Source organism: Bemisia tabaci, chromosome 1, assembly GCF_918797505.1.
Source record: "Bemisia tabaci chromosome 1, PGI_BMITA_v3".
NCBI lineage: Eukaryota > Metazoa > Arthropoda > Insecta > Hemiptera > Aleyrodidae > Bemisia > Bemisia tabaci.
In genome coordinates, this window is record NC_092793.1 from 67246657 (window position 1) to 67260645 (window position 13989).

Below are 13989 nucleotides of genomic sequence, written 5' to 3' on the forward strand. Positions count from 1 at the left end.
GCCGCGCCGTTCCAGGCCAAATTGCGTGTTTGGTTTCTCTCCTAACTCGACTAATTAAAGGTGCTGTCTCTTGTATCGCACTGAATGACGACCAAATTAAAAATTACTACACTCTCGGGAAATGAGAGATTTTGTCGTCTTTCCTCGTTTGTAATTTTTTTTCTAAATCCGATATTTTTTTATACCTACATTTAAAAAAATTGCAAAATTTGCCGGCCTCTAGATTTGCCGCCATGGGCCGCGGCCCATGTGGCCACCCCCTTAATCCGGCCCTGATGACCATACCAAACTAGTTGTTCGGTCATGATGTCATTTTCGACGTCCATGATCTGGTGCTCTCTATCATTACGGACCCAATCTCTTCTAGAAATTTACACCGACAAGCTAGAGCCAGAAAGCTTTGTTTTTTACAACCAAAAACGAAAACTATGTCATTATTGATCTAAAGATGAATTCCAGAAAAAATCAGGTCCTTGGAAACAGGTAGTTCTTCTTAATCAAACACATATTTATCCACAATTAACCCAAATCAATTTACTAAATGATGAGTAAAATTTTCTCATTACCTTATTTCAAAGTGTCCCTCTACACTTAATTTTCATTGGAGAGAAAAAAGAAGAGGAAAAAAGAAGTAATATTAAAGAAGTGAACTAGCAATTATTTTTGCACCAAGCTGTGCAGTGTATTAGAGAAATAAATATGGACAAATCATTTGGGTAATATTTCGAGAATAAAAAACAATGAGGTGTTCTGATTTATTTTTAAAAGAGAGGGTTTTGCAAACCAAGAAAAGCAATTTTTTTTACCTCTATCGGCCAGTAATATTTTCGTGAATCTTTTCCAGTATTGCAATATGTCATCATTAAATATGGCATCTCATCTCTTTGGTCATTTTTTTTCTTTCTCTTTGGTTATTTTTTTCGCTCTATCTCTCTTTTCCTTCCTACAAAAATTCTATGTCGTGTAAGGGGAGAAGAATCTTACCAATCTGTGCCTTTTGTGACTGATCCACTCTCATACGCTCATCATAAGCTGATCCTTCTAAATCTACGTAGAGGAAATTAACAAAAGCACAAATAAAAATAAACCGTGGAGAGGACAAAAGTTAGGAGATGAAATGTGAAGAATTCATTAGAAAACAAGATTTATTTGTGCTATAACAAGCTCAGTAACAAAGTATTTGTAAAATCAAGGTAAGCTTCAGGTACGAATTTCTTTGAATAGATAAGTCAGTAACTACAGTTTAAAAGAAATAAGGTAGATGAAGGAAAAAGGCCGCACGGGACAGAGGGCCGCATCCCCTTATTTTGATTGAAAAAAGCTGACAAAAAAGCCACGTCTGTTTCAATGGGAATGTGAAACTTCAACACTGACAGGAGTTTCAGAAAAATCGCCAATTCTAAAAAAGGCGAAATAATTTCTACTTTTGCGGCAAAAATATAAATTGTTTGTTTTACCACATTTCCGATGAATTTATAAAATGGCCCAAAGAAAAAGTGGTGCAGCCTTTTACCCTCTTTCACCCTAACGCGAAGGGCTTGTAATTCAATGCACATGACCGTAATGATTTATGTGAGAATTTACAGAAATTCACAGTTTGAACATAGATAAAAGGAGAAGTACATAAATGAGGTCAGAAAAAAGTCTTAAAATTACTTTTGATAAACATGAGATGCAGCAAAACAAAAACTCAAACTCAATTTTCAACAAGCAAGGAATCTAGGGATAAAGAGTTGATAAAAGTATAAACTTATACCTAATTTAACCAGTCTTTCTTCTTAAAATAATTTAAGCCTCATAATAAACAAGCCTCGACTTGCCGTATTTGTTTCTTTTTGGTGTTTCCAAGTCATTTTATGACTTTAAGAGTGGATACAGCAAGTTCAAAATGGGAAATATGCAGGTAACAGGTAGATATTTTTCGAGGAAAGTAAATTTTATCACCTTGAATCATAACAGTGCCCTGGATCTACAGAAGTACGGAGCATCATCAATTTCTGGCTATCCAACCAGAATGAAGCTCAAATCCCTATGACCACTTTCAGCACCAATATCAATAAGATAGAATACAAAAAAAAAAAAAAAAAAAAAAAAAAAAAAAAAAAAAAAAAAAACGGCTACTCTTCATTCGTAGTGACAGTAACATACTTGGAAATATTAGCTTTGTGATTCTGTGAAAAAACTTTTTTCAAATGATTTTAGTACATCCCAAAATAAGAGAGAAAGACAGGAATGCGGCCCTATTCGTAGATAGCATGGCATTAAACCCTTGTACATGCCATAGAGACCTTCTTTAGCCCAAGTTTTGGAGACACACTCTGTGTAATTTTTGTACAATAATCCTTTCCCTTCTGCATCAACACCTAAAAAATGAAGAAACAAAAAATAAGAAGCTGACAAGACCCAATACTCTCAGGCGTGAAATAGTTGTCGCACAGTATGAAAAATTGTAATGAACCCATCAAAATTGTCAAAATGAGAATTTTTAATTATGAGGTATGGCTAAGAAACAAAGAGTATATTTTTCTCTTTTATGTTCTGGAAAGAAAAAAAGAACAAAAAAGCCCGACAAAAATATTAATGGAATTGAAATAATCACAATAAAAACTGAGGAATCTCAAAATTTACTGCAAATAAAATTTAAAAAGTGATGAAATTGAGCTATCTGCCAAATATTAGAAGAAAAAATGATCAATTTCTGACAGGAGGACAGTCAGTGTACCTAAATTGATGCCAACTTTGGCTTAAGATGGTAAGATAAAGGATCATTTGAAAATAAGAAGTCCCAAAGTTTTTAGTAATTCAGTTGCAGAGCACTTAATTACACATTGGTTATCGAACATTACGCATACACATCAAACATACCTTGATTATAAAGTCTTGTTGATATTAAATCAAAAGGAGCCATAACGAGAGCAATGGCGATCCCTCCAATTGCACCAGCTGCGAATGTGTCCAAGTATTTAACTGAAGTAAAGAGCTAAAATAGAGAAAAATACAGGATCAGTAAGACGTCACATCGACAGTTTACATTACCATAAACATACTGTAAAAGGAAGTGAATTTTACCCTCACTATGGTCGAATTTTTCTTTGATCCTGAGATATAAAGTGTCGCTTGAGACAACTTAAAAATTCGTTGTCAATGTGCGAATATTAATTATCAAATTGATTGCTTGTTGTAAGAAAAGCCAGTTAGGTCATGAAATTTTTTTTGAAAATTTGACTGAGAAAATGTCAAAAACTTAGAACAATGAAAGCAATTTTCAGGGGGAAAAAAAATACAATTTGAAACCTGACACTCAAAGATTGAAATGCAAGACTTGAAGTTCTTCAATTTATGGCAACTGAGAGAAAAATTAACAGCTACTTACAAATGTCAAAGGTTTAACTGGAAAATGCATGCAAAAAATTTGTAATGGGGAAATCTCGCTGTAACCTTGAATTTCTAATATTGTTGATGTTTATTTTTCCATTTCTTCCTTTAGACAACAAACTGAGAGGCTTCTAATGCCCCATACCCTATGTACTACTTTTTTCATTTTTGAAACTGCCCTTACAATATTTCCTCTTTTCTTTTTTGTTATTTTTTGTTAATTACCTACCTTTATTTTGGACCTTTTGACTTGACAAACTCTTACTTGTGTTCAGTTAAAGATTGCAAACAACCAAAATAATTCATGATTAAAATACGAAATAAATTGGAGAGAAGGTAGCAATAATTAAAAATAATTACCTCGTGTTTTTTAAAATATTCTTTGCAAATTGAAAAGGAACTTAGTTGCACGGAGGAGCCAACGGCGATGCGAACCACTGCACCGGAGGCTCCACGCCAAAGGCCTGGAATGCCAAACTGCTTGTAAATATTTTTCAAGGCTTGAGGTGTGCTCTCATGGTTGTGCTGATGTCCTACAGCTATGCTGCTCATTGATTTTGATTGCAAATGAACTTTTACCTGCAAAAATATGGAAAATTCACAGTATTAAATTTTTGTGTAAGGAAAATAGAAGGAACCCTTCATAATGGATTGGTGGCTCTTTGAAGATTTTGATCAAAGCTTCAATAGGTGAAAGTAAAGTTCATTTGAGTTAGGCCTACAGCCAAATATTTTCATTTGGACACAAATTATATTTAAAGCAGAGAAGGTCCCTACATATCGCTCTCTTTCCTTCCTGTGTAAAACACTTGAGACAGCTAAGCCCTGTCCTTCAGTGTATCTATGCATTTATTTCTTTCAAATGTAAGTACATTACAATGGAGTGAGCAGGGGTCAGAAATAGGGAAGGCTGGATCAGGAATGATGGCCAAGAACTGATAAGGACAATAAGTCTTCCGTGCCATGCATTTGAAGATTAGGAATCCAATTGGGCTACACTCATTAAAACAGTCGAGCATGGAATTGCATGGAGTTAATTGCCAAGATGAATATGGGTAAGAGAGGGGTGCTGCGTGTTTGCCAATCTATTCTGATGCTAGAAAAGGTATCACAGCTGTATTTTCCTCTTTCTTCTTTTCTGTTCATAACAAAATCTATACTTATACAAAACCTTGTAAAGGATTCAATTGGGTAAAGGAGAGCTATGAAAATGTGTGATCAGTTGGAGGAAACCTGCAGTGCAGATAAAGATGTCTGGCGGCTCAAATCATAAATTATTTCAGGAAAAAAAAACTGATTGTGGCCCCTAACTATAGATCAAGCTGACCAAATTGGCCTCTAAATTTCTCCGTAAGATATGAACACTGATGAAAACTCACCAAATATAAGGGGCTCCCTAAGAATCCACCAAGAGATCCAGCAGCTGCTCCAATGAGAGAACTCTTCCAGAGCGAAACAGTGCCATCTTCATTTAAAAACCACTTTCGATCTTCTGCTATTTGATATCCCCCTAAGCGTGTGCCGTTTAGGAAGATTTGGTGAACTGCAGCAGGAGCAAGACCTTTTTGTAGCGCTAGAATCCCATCATTCTTTGCAATGACATACATGGCATGAAAAAAATTGGAATAGTGCACAGCATACTGTCCTCGTGCTTTGAGTTCTCCTTGAAGTTGAAATCGTGTTTTGACTACTTCCAAAGGGTTTGTGAAACAAACTGCACCAACTGCAGCAGTGCCACCCAATACAAATTCCATCGTGAGAACTGATAATGTACATTTGCTAATTAAACTCGTTCATGAATCAAATGAAACAGACCTGAAAAGCAGAACCAGCATCAGAACTCCAATGATAAATCATGATTTTTATCCGTGAACACCTGAGAGCGTATGCCTAACTTCATAGTGTTAACGTTAGGTAGTAATTATAAAATAAAGTTAAAACTACCATTAAAAGTTACCTTTAATAAAACACGATTTAACTCTAGATTAGGTAACTGAGAATTTTGTATGAATGCTCAGTCTACTCAGAATTACAGGTTATGAGAGATGACTGAAAAATCAGCTGTTCAACGTAAACAAACCGCTCGACCAATCAGAGCCAGATAAGGTGATGCAACTTTTGAAATTGAAGCGGTAAATTTGAAATGACGCGTCCGTCCAAGTGACGCGACGTGATACGGCTGTTGAATCACTTCTAGCGCAAGGTCAGTGGAGATAGTTGCTTGTTCCGAGGTTTCTTTGAATATTTTAACCGTAGCTGTAGTTAAAGTGTCCTCTTCCGCCGACAAGGACTCAACAGACGGAATTGAACAGGGAAGAAGAAGGATAGAGGAAATGTTCAAATGTTTACATAATCTTATTATGCTCGGCAAGGGCTATTGTTAATTTTTGAAAATTACTTATTCCCGATCTCTTTTGTGAATGACTCAGTACAAGGGGATATTTATGGCCTCTATTATGCATGCTTTTGAACATTGATTCAACACATAGACTTACATGATTGACCTCCATGATTCGAAAAAGTCAAGTCGGGAATTAAATCTTACGATACTTAATTTTTTAGACGGATATAATTTTGAAAAGTAGCTCAAAGTATACACCTGCTCGGGAGCCTGCGTTACGGATGTTTAATAGAGGGGAAGGGGAAACTAGGGTTTCGTTACGTAACGCCAGGATTAATGCGCACAACCGATTACCTATTCGAAAATTTAAGATGGAAACTTGACGCGGGGTGGCCATTTTTCACGCATCATTCATCACAATACAGCAATTTGAGCGAGGGGTGTCGAGCTGAGGGTTATGTACGTAATTTGTTAGAGGTGTACACCGCACAGGGATGTGTTAAAGGTAGGTACGTCACCGAAGGAGGGGGAGTAGAAACATGTGATTCTCAGCGTTACGTATTTTATGAACGATCCTGGATATCGAAGGTAAACAGAAAGACAGAATCTAAGCTTGATATAGTTGTAAACTTTTCGTCACATGTTTTTTTTTTTTTTTTTTTTTTTTTTTTTTTTTTTTAATAAAGAAACGCCAACCCCTCGAAATTCGTGAAATTTTACATGATTTTGCTTCAGTTCATAAAATGTTGGTTTCTTTTTCTTTCAAAAGAAAAAAATGTAACAAGTGTAAAAACTTATTTGAGTGCAGTCGACAATGTCTTTTTCATGTTTATGTTTGTATGGGTCGGAAAGATAAAGAAGTAAACAATTCAGGGTATTTTTTTCATTTGTTTTTTTTTTTCTAATTAAAAAGAACATTTATTCATTCATGTCTAAACCAATCGCCTACTTCCCTCACTGAGCTCTCTCATATCGTGTGATTCTGATCGTCGAATTGTTTATTTGATATCATAGCCACAACAATGACGTCTGAAATTATTGAATGAAATGGAAAAAAACTTACCTAATAAGGCAATGTGCAATGAATGGCACTATTTTTTATCACGTCATGGAACAATGCAATTAACCGGCACAATTCTACACCTTTCGGTAATCAAAAAACTTTCTCGTGAACCACTAGAAAATCGACTGAAACTCATCATCGATAATAATTTTTACCACATAGGTATGATTAAGGTCTTATCAGACTTCATTGTATCGAGGCTACTTTTTACATTATCCTACCGACAATGAGATAGGCGTCTGTAAGACCATTTTCACGCGTCATTGATAACGGTGTCAAAAACCGCCGCGCCGCACAGTGGATCGAGTCAATGGGAGAGGTCGGACAAAATTTGGAAACTTTCAGAGCTTATGACCTCGTTAAATCAAAACTTTAAGGTTTTAAAAGTGGTTCCATTAGTTTTCTAGCGAAATTTACTTCTAGAAGCACACCTCAACATTTAAAATGTGACGAACTAGACGTACAAATTTGCAGTTTTTGTAAAACATTTCATGTCCGACCTCTCTTATTTTCTCGATTCACTGTGCGCCGTGCCGGCCCACGATAAAACCTTATCAAACAGTTAAAACGCCGCTGATGAAAATGAATCGAGTAATTACGTGTTGGCGCTTACCTACATAATTTTTTCACACTTTTAACTATATGACAATGAGATCCTTCTCAGCAGAGAAAAGGATGTAATAAACTAATTGAAGTTATTCATTTAACCCATTATACCTAAATTTTTTTTTAATGAGATGTGTTTAATTTTCAATTTGCGCATAGGTCGCATGAACTTTCATATGTAGGTTCCTGGTCCCTGTAATCGTGACCATAAAGTCACGGAAAAGATACAAGTAAACATAAAGGATCTTTTGAAGGATATTGAGCTTCATTGGACGGCTTTGCCCCCCCCCCCCCCCCCCCGGCCCTGTGTATCTCCAAAATTTAAAACTTTCATATTCGATGGTTTTTAACCATGAATAAGTGTTGGTTCCATAGGCGTAGCTAGGTCATTTTGCTGGGGGGGGGGGGCTGATTCCCCATCACCGGGGGGTCTGGGGGGCATGGAATACTCCCCACTGAGCTGGGGGGTCCGAGGTGCCTCCCCCGGAAAATTATTGAAATTTTAACTCTATTTGAGCGCATCTCGAGGCACTTGTGGCGCTAATCTTCCTTCAATTTCTGCCTAAAAATCACCCAGTTTTATGCATTTGAAGGTTAAAATACTTTGAAATTGTTGCATTCAACAGGTTTTTCTATTTATAGGCATCTCCTCACGCGGGCCACGACGACAGAGACTTACCGTTGAAGAAGGTGTTTTTGCACCATCCAGAATTTTTTTTTTTTTTTTTTGGGGGGGGGGCAGATGTACTATTTCCAATTCTGGGGGGCAGGCCCCCCATGGCTCCCCTTCCTACGCCTCTGGTTGGTTCAAATCGTGTTTGTTTTTCTCGAGACTATGAAGTTTGGCAAACATGAGAAGAAGAAAAAACTGTCGAGCCTTTACTGCCTATTTACTTCAGATGTACTTTGCTTCGTCCTTCCAATTATGCATTTTGGTCTTGTTATAAGTAAAAAGTTTGTTTTCGATGTTTTTTCAGCCGGTGACGGAGAATTTTCAGTTTCTGTGATTGACAACGACCATTCTCGAGCCGCAGGACTCATAGGTCTGTACGGGATCTTAAGTATTGAAGCCACCGAAATTACGATCAGAGATCCTCATACAGATACCGTGAAAGTACGGTGGCCGTGGAGCACCTTCTACAATAGTTTCATTCCTTCGCCAGTCAACTCAGAGGATGTCAATAGGATATGTGTACTCCAAACCGGAAGGTAAGTATCTCACGCTTTCGACTTTGCTGTCCACCAACGTCCAGAGCAAAAGAAGCAAAATGTAAATCGAAGCATCCTCTGAACATTCAAGTGTTGCTAAGATTGTGCAGGGATGAGTTCTATAGGTCCCTGAATTCCCATAAGAGCCCTTGTATAAATATGTGAGCCACTAGTGCTGCAACCGTATCGTTTAGAATTTTAACTGAGACTCAACTGCATGTATCCGATGTCGGACACCACAAAAAATATTCTTTGAAAAGGAGCCTTGTAATGTATTCAGATATTTCTTGTTGGCCCATTGAGGGGTTAAGAGTAGGATAACCTGTGATATAGTCTAGATCATCAAGTCTCCGCAGTGGTATTGCACCCATAGCTTGGGATGAGTGGTATATTCTGCCACTTCAAAAAAAAAAAAAAAAAAAAACCATCCTTTCGATCCTCCAGTAATCCAACATTTACTTTCATTCAACTTTGGGAAGGAAAACTCCTTAATAAGTATTGAATTTTTAATCCTGACTTGGCTAGGAAAACACCCTCGATCCAAAATAATCATATTGAATTTTCAGTTTTTTGGAGGTCAAATTGGACAGCTTTCGCAGAATTACCAATATGCGGTTCATACCGACCAGCGACTGTCACTGTACTGTGTTTGGCGCAATGCGTGAAGTAATCCTGCATTCTTGTAGGCGCTAATATGCTTTCCGCGCCGACCATCGACCGCACTGTGTTAGGCGCAACGCGTGAAGTATTCAGATACTCTAGTTGGAGCTGATATGCGTTGCGCGCCGACCACCGACCGCACTGTGTTTGGCGCAATGCTTGAAGTATTCCTGCAGTCTTGAAGGCGCTAATGTGCGTGTCGGCCGCACTATGTTCGGCGAGACTAGAAACGATGATAGCATAAAATTTGAAAGGAACTGCAGAAACAGAGGAAAGATAATACGTGTGAAGAATGGCTGGGTAAAATTGATGAAACGGTCCGTGCAGAGTGCAGACAATAGTATTCGAACGAAGAGTTTATCGAAAATTAAATTAAAACAAGAAGCAGAAGCTAATGCGAGTAAAATTTCACCCGTAAAAAAGAAACTTACATTGGAGGCGGTGTAAAGATACAGCGAGAAACGCACCTGATGACACTTAGGTACCAGGTTTTGAATTCCCACGACTACCCAGTTAAACTTATTGCGACACACTGCATAAAAAAATCAAGGATTCTTAAATTTTTTTTAACACCCATCCTAATGCTTCTTTTCTGTAAGTTCACTCTGCCATTCATTGTGCTCCTATATTTGGCACACCTCAGATTTTCAAACTTCGATTTTTTTTGGTTGCCTTGAAATTTCAGGAGGCTGGGATTTGACATCCCATAAATCCGGCATTTACAACCATTTTGATGGTTCCATTTGGATTCCTTTGGGTTATTGGGGTCCCTATGGGTCTGCGTTAGTGGTATGTGTCGTGGCAGTTTAAAGAACTCTAAATCAATTTGTTGGCACTTGGCATGTTATTAAATGACAAGCCCTCAATGCGTACGCTAGGTTCATGCTCCTAAACTCTAAGATCCTTTTTCACGATTAAACTTGATTCCGATTGATGTGAATGTTGCAGCTCCTTTAACTCGGGAATAGGGAATCTGAAGCTGTTTTGCCCGAACGCGAGCGAGCTTCACGAGAGCCTCTCATCTTGCCAAAGGAACCGGATCCAAAGAAGGCTCATGCACACACCCCTGCCAGCTCCACCGTCGCCGCCACCCTCCGTCTACCACTCTCATTCGCATTCACACTCGCCCACGCCATCGTTGACCTACTTCACGACCCCTCTCCCCGCCTCCCCACCCCCCGCCTCGCTGCTGGCCACCCGGAGGATGAGCAGGAGCGAGGGAGATCTCCAACTTTTCCTACTTCAACACACCTTGCCGCGGCAAGCCCTCCTCAGAATATCTCAGGACGATCTAGCTACTAGTAAAGTGAGTGCACATCATTATCCTCAGCACCATATGTATAATATGTATAATTCCGTAAGCCCAATCCAGGGACAAACATACCCTCCACTGTGGTATTTGACAATGTTTCGGGAGCTTCTAATTTCGCGACTCTAACATTTACCTAATTGTTGACTTACCCACCAAGTGAATGGTCAACAACGTGTTAAGAATTTCGATTTGCAAATTGACCAAAAGTTTGGGAAACTTGTTTGGCTCACTACATCACTCGGAGCTCATCATTCACTAAGTTGTCTAGTTGCTCCCTTGGGAGGAAGTGGTCCATAAGGAAGTGTTGAAATCCCCAAAAGTAAAAGCCTCCACCTGTCACCAAGAGACCAGTAAAGGGTCTCTTGTCCCTGGCCCAATCCTGCTTCGGGTCAAAATTGAGTGGGGACCATCGTGCCGATCCGGACACGGGTGGGACATTCGCTTTCAATTTTGCATCAACAAGTTGGATATCAATCATTTCATCAAGCCTGAATGAACAGTTGTATCTTTGCGCTATCATTTAATTCACATTGCCCGCGCAGATTTCTCGCCGCGCGGCGCTCTCGTTGAGTGCAACGGCCAATCAGCGTCGAGCGCGGTTAGTGCGTGATTGGTGGACCTCTCGTTGACCAGAGGGCGGGAAAAATTGAAATTTTATGAAATTGGTACCTACTCTACAACTTGTCACGAGATACACGAGACACAAAGCTTCGTTTAGCGGACTATGAACAGTTCATTTCGGGAGAGGTCACGCGACTTGCATCCAAAAATGTGGAAAAATGCCGCATCGATTTCCATTTCTCGCGCAGAGCTCGTGAAGTACAACGGCCCGTCACCATTAAGGGCAGTTACAAAATCATTAGGTTAGTTTTCGCGACTGGATTTGGCTCACTTCTCAAACTAAATCCTTAAACCTTTTTTTTTCAACGCAATCAACTAATACGTCGAGTTCAATTTCTTTTGAAAAGGAAGAAGTTGAAAATGATATAAACAATAAAGGGTCACACGTATGCTTACATGACGCGATCTTTACGAGCTAAGTCGTGATCCACCCTGCAGACGAGGGCTAATGCTTACATGACGCGATCTTTACGAGCTAAGTCGTGATCCACCCTGCAGACGAGGGCTAAAAATTGTTGGATTAAATGAACCTTGACACTCTCTTAGCACAAACATGAAAACGGCTTTCAACTCATTCTTTCTAGTATCGCATGATAATTAAGCTTCATTTCATTGCAACGCAACGTATCAGAATTTTCCTATGTTACTATACGTAGCTTCTGTTTGGTACAAATAATTTTCTTTGTAATAATAATTTTTAGTAATTTATTTGGATGATGTGTAATTGAGTTCATTAACTTTGATATAGATACATGTATATTTTTTAGTATTTATAATTCATTTATGACTTAAAATTATATTTTTTTACTTACTAAGGTTGAAGGGGTGAGCTGCAAGGCTCTCACCCCTGGTTTTTCTGCGACTTTTGCGACTGAGAAATTATTTTGAATCATTAAAATTTTCCTTCCATGCATCATGGTGCTCTTTTCTAAAAGTTTCAAATAACGTGAAGGTCAAGAATGTAATGAGTAATGGTTTATTGCAGAGTACGAACAATCTATTATTTGCAAGTGTCGGGCTCTTAATGACTACACCAGGGTCAAGCGTGCCAGGTTCTATGACAAATTTAGCTCAGTGCCATGCTGTCCTACCGGTTCCTGTGCCTGCACCTCAGTTCATCGTCCATAACCTAGAGAACCTGTACAAAGACAAAGACTCTGAGACTCAGTCCCAAACAGAGTCAGACGAAAGAAGTCGAGGCAATATCTATGAGCGACTTCCGCGCAAGGTGTCCAACAACTCGATGACCAGCCTAACATCAGGCATCTACGAGGAGATTGACGATAAGCCAGTCCCCCCTCCACAGATTTGCCCTCAACCCCCACCTCTGCCACCTAGGAGTCCTTTGATCAAAAAAAGCACGTAAGTATATTATCACTTTCCAGTGCTGTCAGCCTATATGTCTCCTTGCGGCACACTCAAAAAGGGGGACTTAAAAAGGTATTAAAATGATAGGGATAGGGAGAGAATTGTTTGTTGATGCACAGCTCTAGAGGAGAGATTCATAGTGGAGAGCAATCTACAATGAGACATGCCAAGACTTTCTTCCATTATTAAAATTGTCACTGATTCTTCATTGAGTTGTTTTCAGTTTCTTGTTATTTTTCTATTACATTCTTAATAAGACACTTTCAACTGCAATGAGTCACTGCTGAAATTAGTTGACGTTTCAATTCTTTCCTTTTTTTTACTATTATTATTTATTTACAAAGTAGAAGACTATTTATTTTGAAAGTATTTTTATTCTACGAATATTATTCAACAGTTTACTATGCAGTCTCAGAAGCTTTATGAAAATGCTCTTGAAAAATGAGGGATCCAGGAGTATCAAAGGGTTGAAGTCATCGAGCAAAATTGAGTGAAGAAATATTGTTTTGTTTCAATGCATTAACATTACATATTTATCATGCATGAAAAGATATTTTTTTAATTTTCTCAATTGATGTGCAATAAACATGTACAGCCTGTGCGTGGACATAGCTTTGTCCAAGGATGAAAATCCTTGAGTTGCTTTTCAATAGCCTACTGACATGAATCTGGCAAGGTGAATCTACAAGTGCTTTGATTAGCAAATTGAGGTTCAAGTCAACCAAATTCACTTTTGCAAACAGTATCCAGGTGTGATGGCGTTCCGAGCAAGAACTCACAAACCTTTTCTGAAAGTAAAATTTATTTTATGAGCTATACTGATTTTCTCAACTAATCAGAGTTCTAGTAGACATTGGTTTGTCATGCAGTTACTAATGAGATTTTTTGTGAAAAAATTTCAGAGCGGTGAGGAAAAAACCCACAAAAGAAGAAGAATCGGACTATGTTCCAATGTCGTTGAAAAGTCAGCCAGCTCAAGAATATGTAGCCATGGTAGGAAGGAAACACAAGTCAAAACTAATTGTATCTGATCCTGTTCCGATTTAATACTTAGAATTTACCGCTTGCCTCATGACACAAAACTGGAGTCGCAATGGTTTCCTCCTATGAGAGGAAAACAACACAAAAGTATGAGTTTGTCACTTGAATGATTCCTTTGTGAGAAAATAAATTTTCGTGTGCAACAAGTATTGGAAATTTTATTTCACAACACCTAATAAGCCCACAAATAAATTGTAACATCATGAGTCTACAAGGCTCCTCAACAACTACCTATGAACTTCAATAAAGACCTGTTCTCCCCAAAAGTATATCCAGAATGGAATGAGCTGGAGTTGGGAGAGAGGCTCCTCAATTTAAGTTCCTAAGGTCTTCTAAATTTTCTAGATTTTCAGTGGGAATTAGAGGTAAGAATTAAAAGGCTAGGCTTTGCTG

The 13989-nt window shown here is 38.4% G+C and overlaps 2 protein-coding genes across 10 annotated transcripts in view; one reads left to right on the plus strand and one right to left on the minus strand.

Annotated features, from left to right (window-relative positions):
* LOC109031630 (uncharacterized) overlaps window positions 1-13743 on the plus strand; it is a 53417-nt gene extending 39674 nt beyond the window's left edge. For all 8 annotated transcript variants that reach the window (XM_019043249.2, XM_019043251.2, XM_019043248.2 and 5 more), the window contains 4 exons: window positions 8363-8594; window positions 10203-10560; window positions 12173-12549; window positions 13458-13743. In XM_019043249.2, coding sequence (XP_018898794.2) covers window positions 8363-8594; window positions 10203-10560; window positions 12173-12549; window positions 13458-13602 — 1112 coding nt within the window. In that variant the 3' untranslated portion in view covers window positions 13603-13743. The remainder of the gene's footprint in view (window positions 1-8362; window positions 8595-10202; window positions 10561-12172; window positions 12550-13457) is intronic.
* Window positions 1128-6996, minus strand: LOC109031631 (solute carrier family 25 member 35). 2 transcript variants are annotated; one of them, XM_019043252.2, is made up of 5 exons: window positions 6780-6996; window positions 4755-5190; window positions 3736-3954; window positions 2866-2980; window positions 1128-2363 (listed from the first exon to the last, which is right to left on the minus strand). In XM_019043252.2, exons 2-5 carry the CDS (start codon window positions 5127-5129, stop codon window positions 2158-2160), a joined length of 915 nt encoding a protein of 304 aa, XP_018898797.1. In that variant the 5' UTR covers window positions 5130-5190; window positions 6780-6996; the 3' UTR covers window positions 1128-2157. The 2 variants fall into 2 exon arrangements, with proteins under 2 accessions (XP_018898797.1, XP_018898800.1); XM_019043255.2 differs by lacking the exon at window positions 6780-6996 and adding an exon at window positions 5333-5639.
* Window positions 13744-13989: the final 246 nt, after the last annotated feature.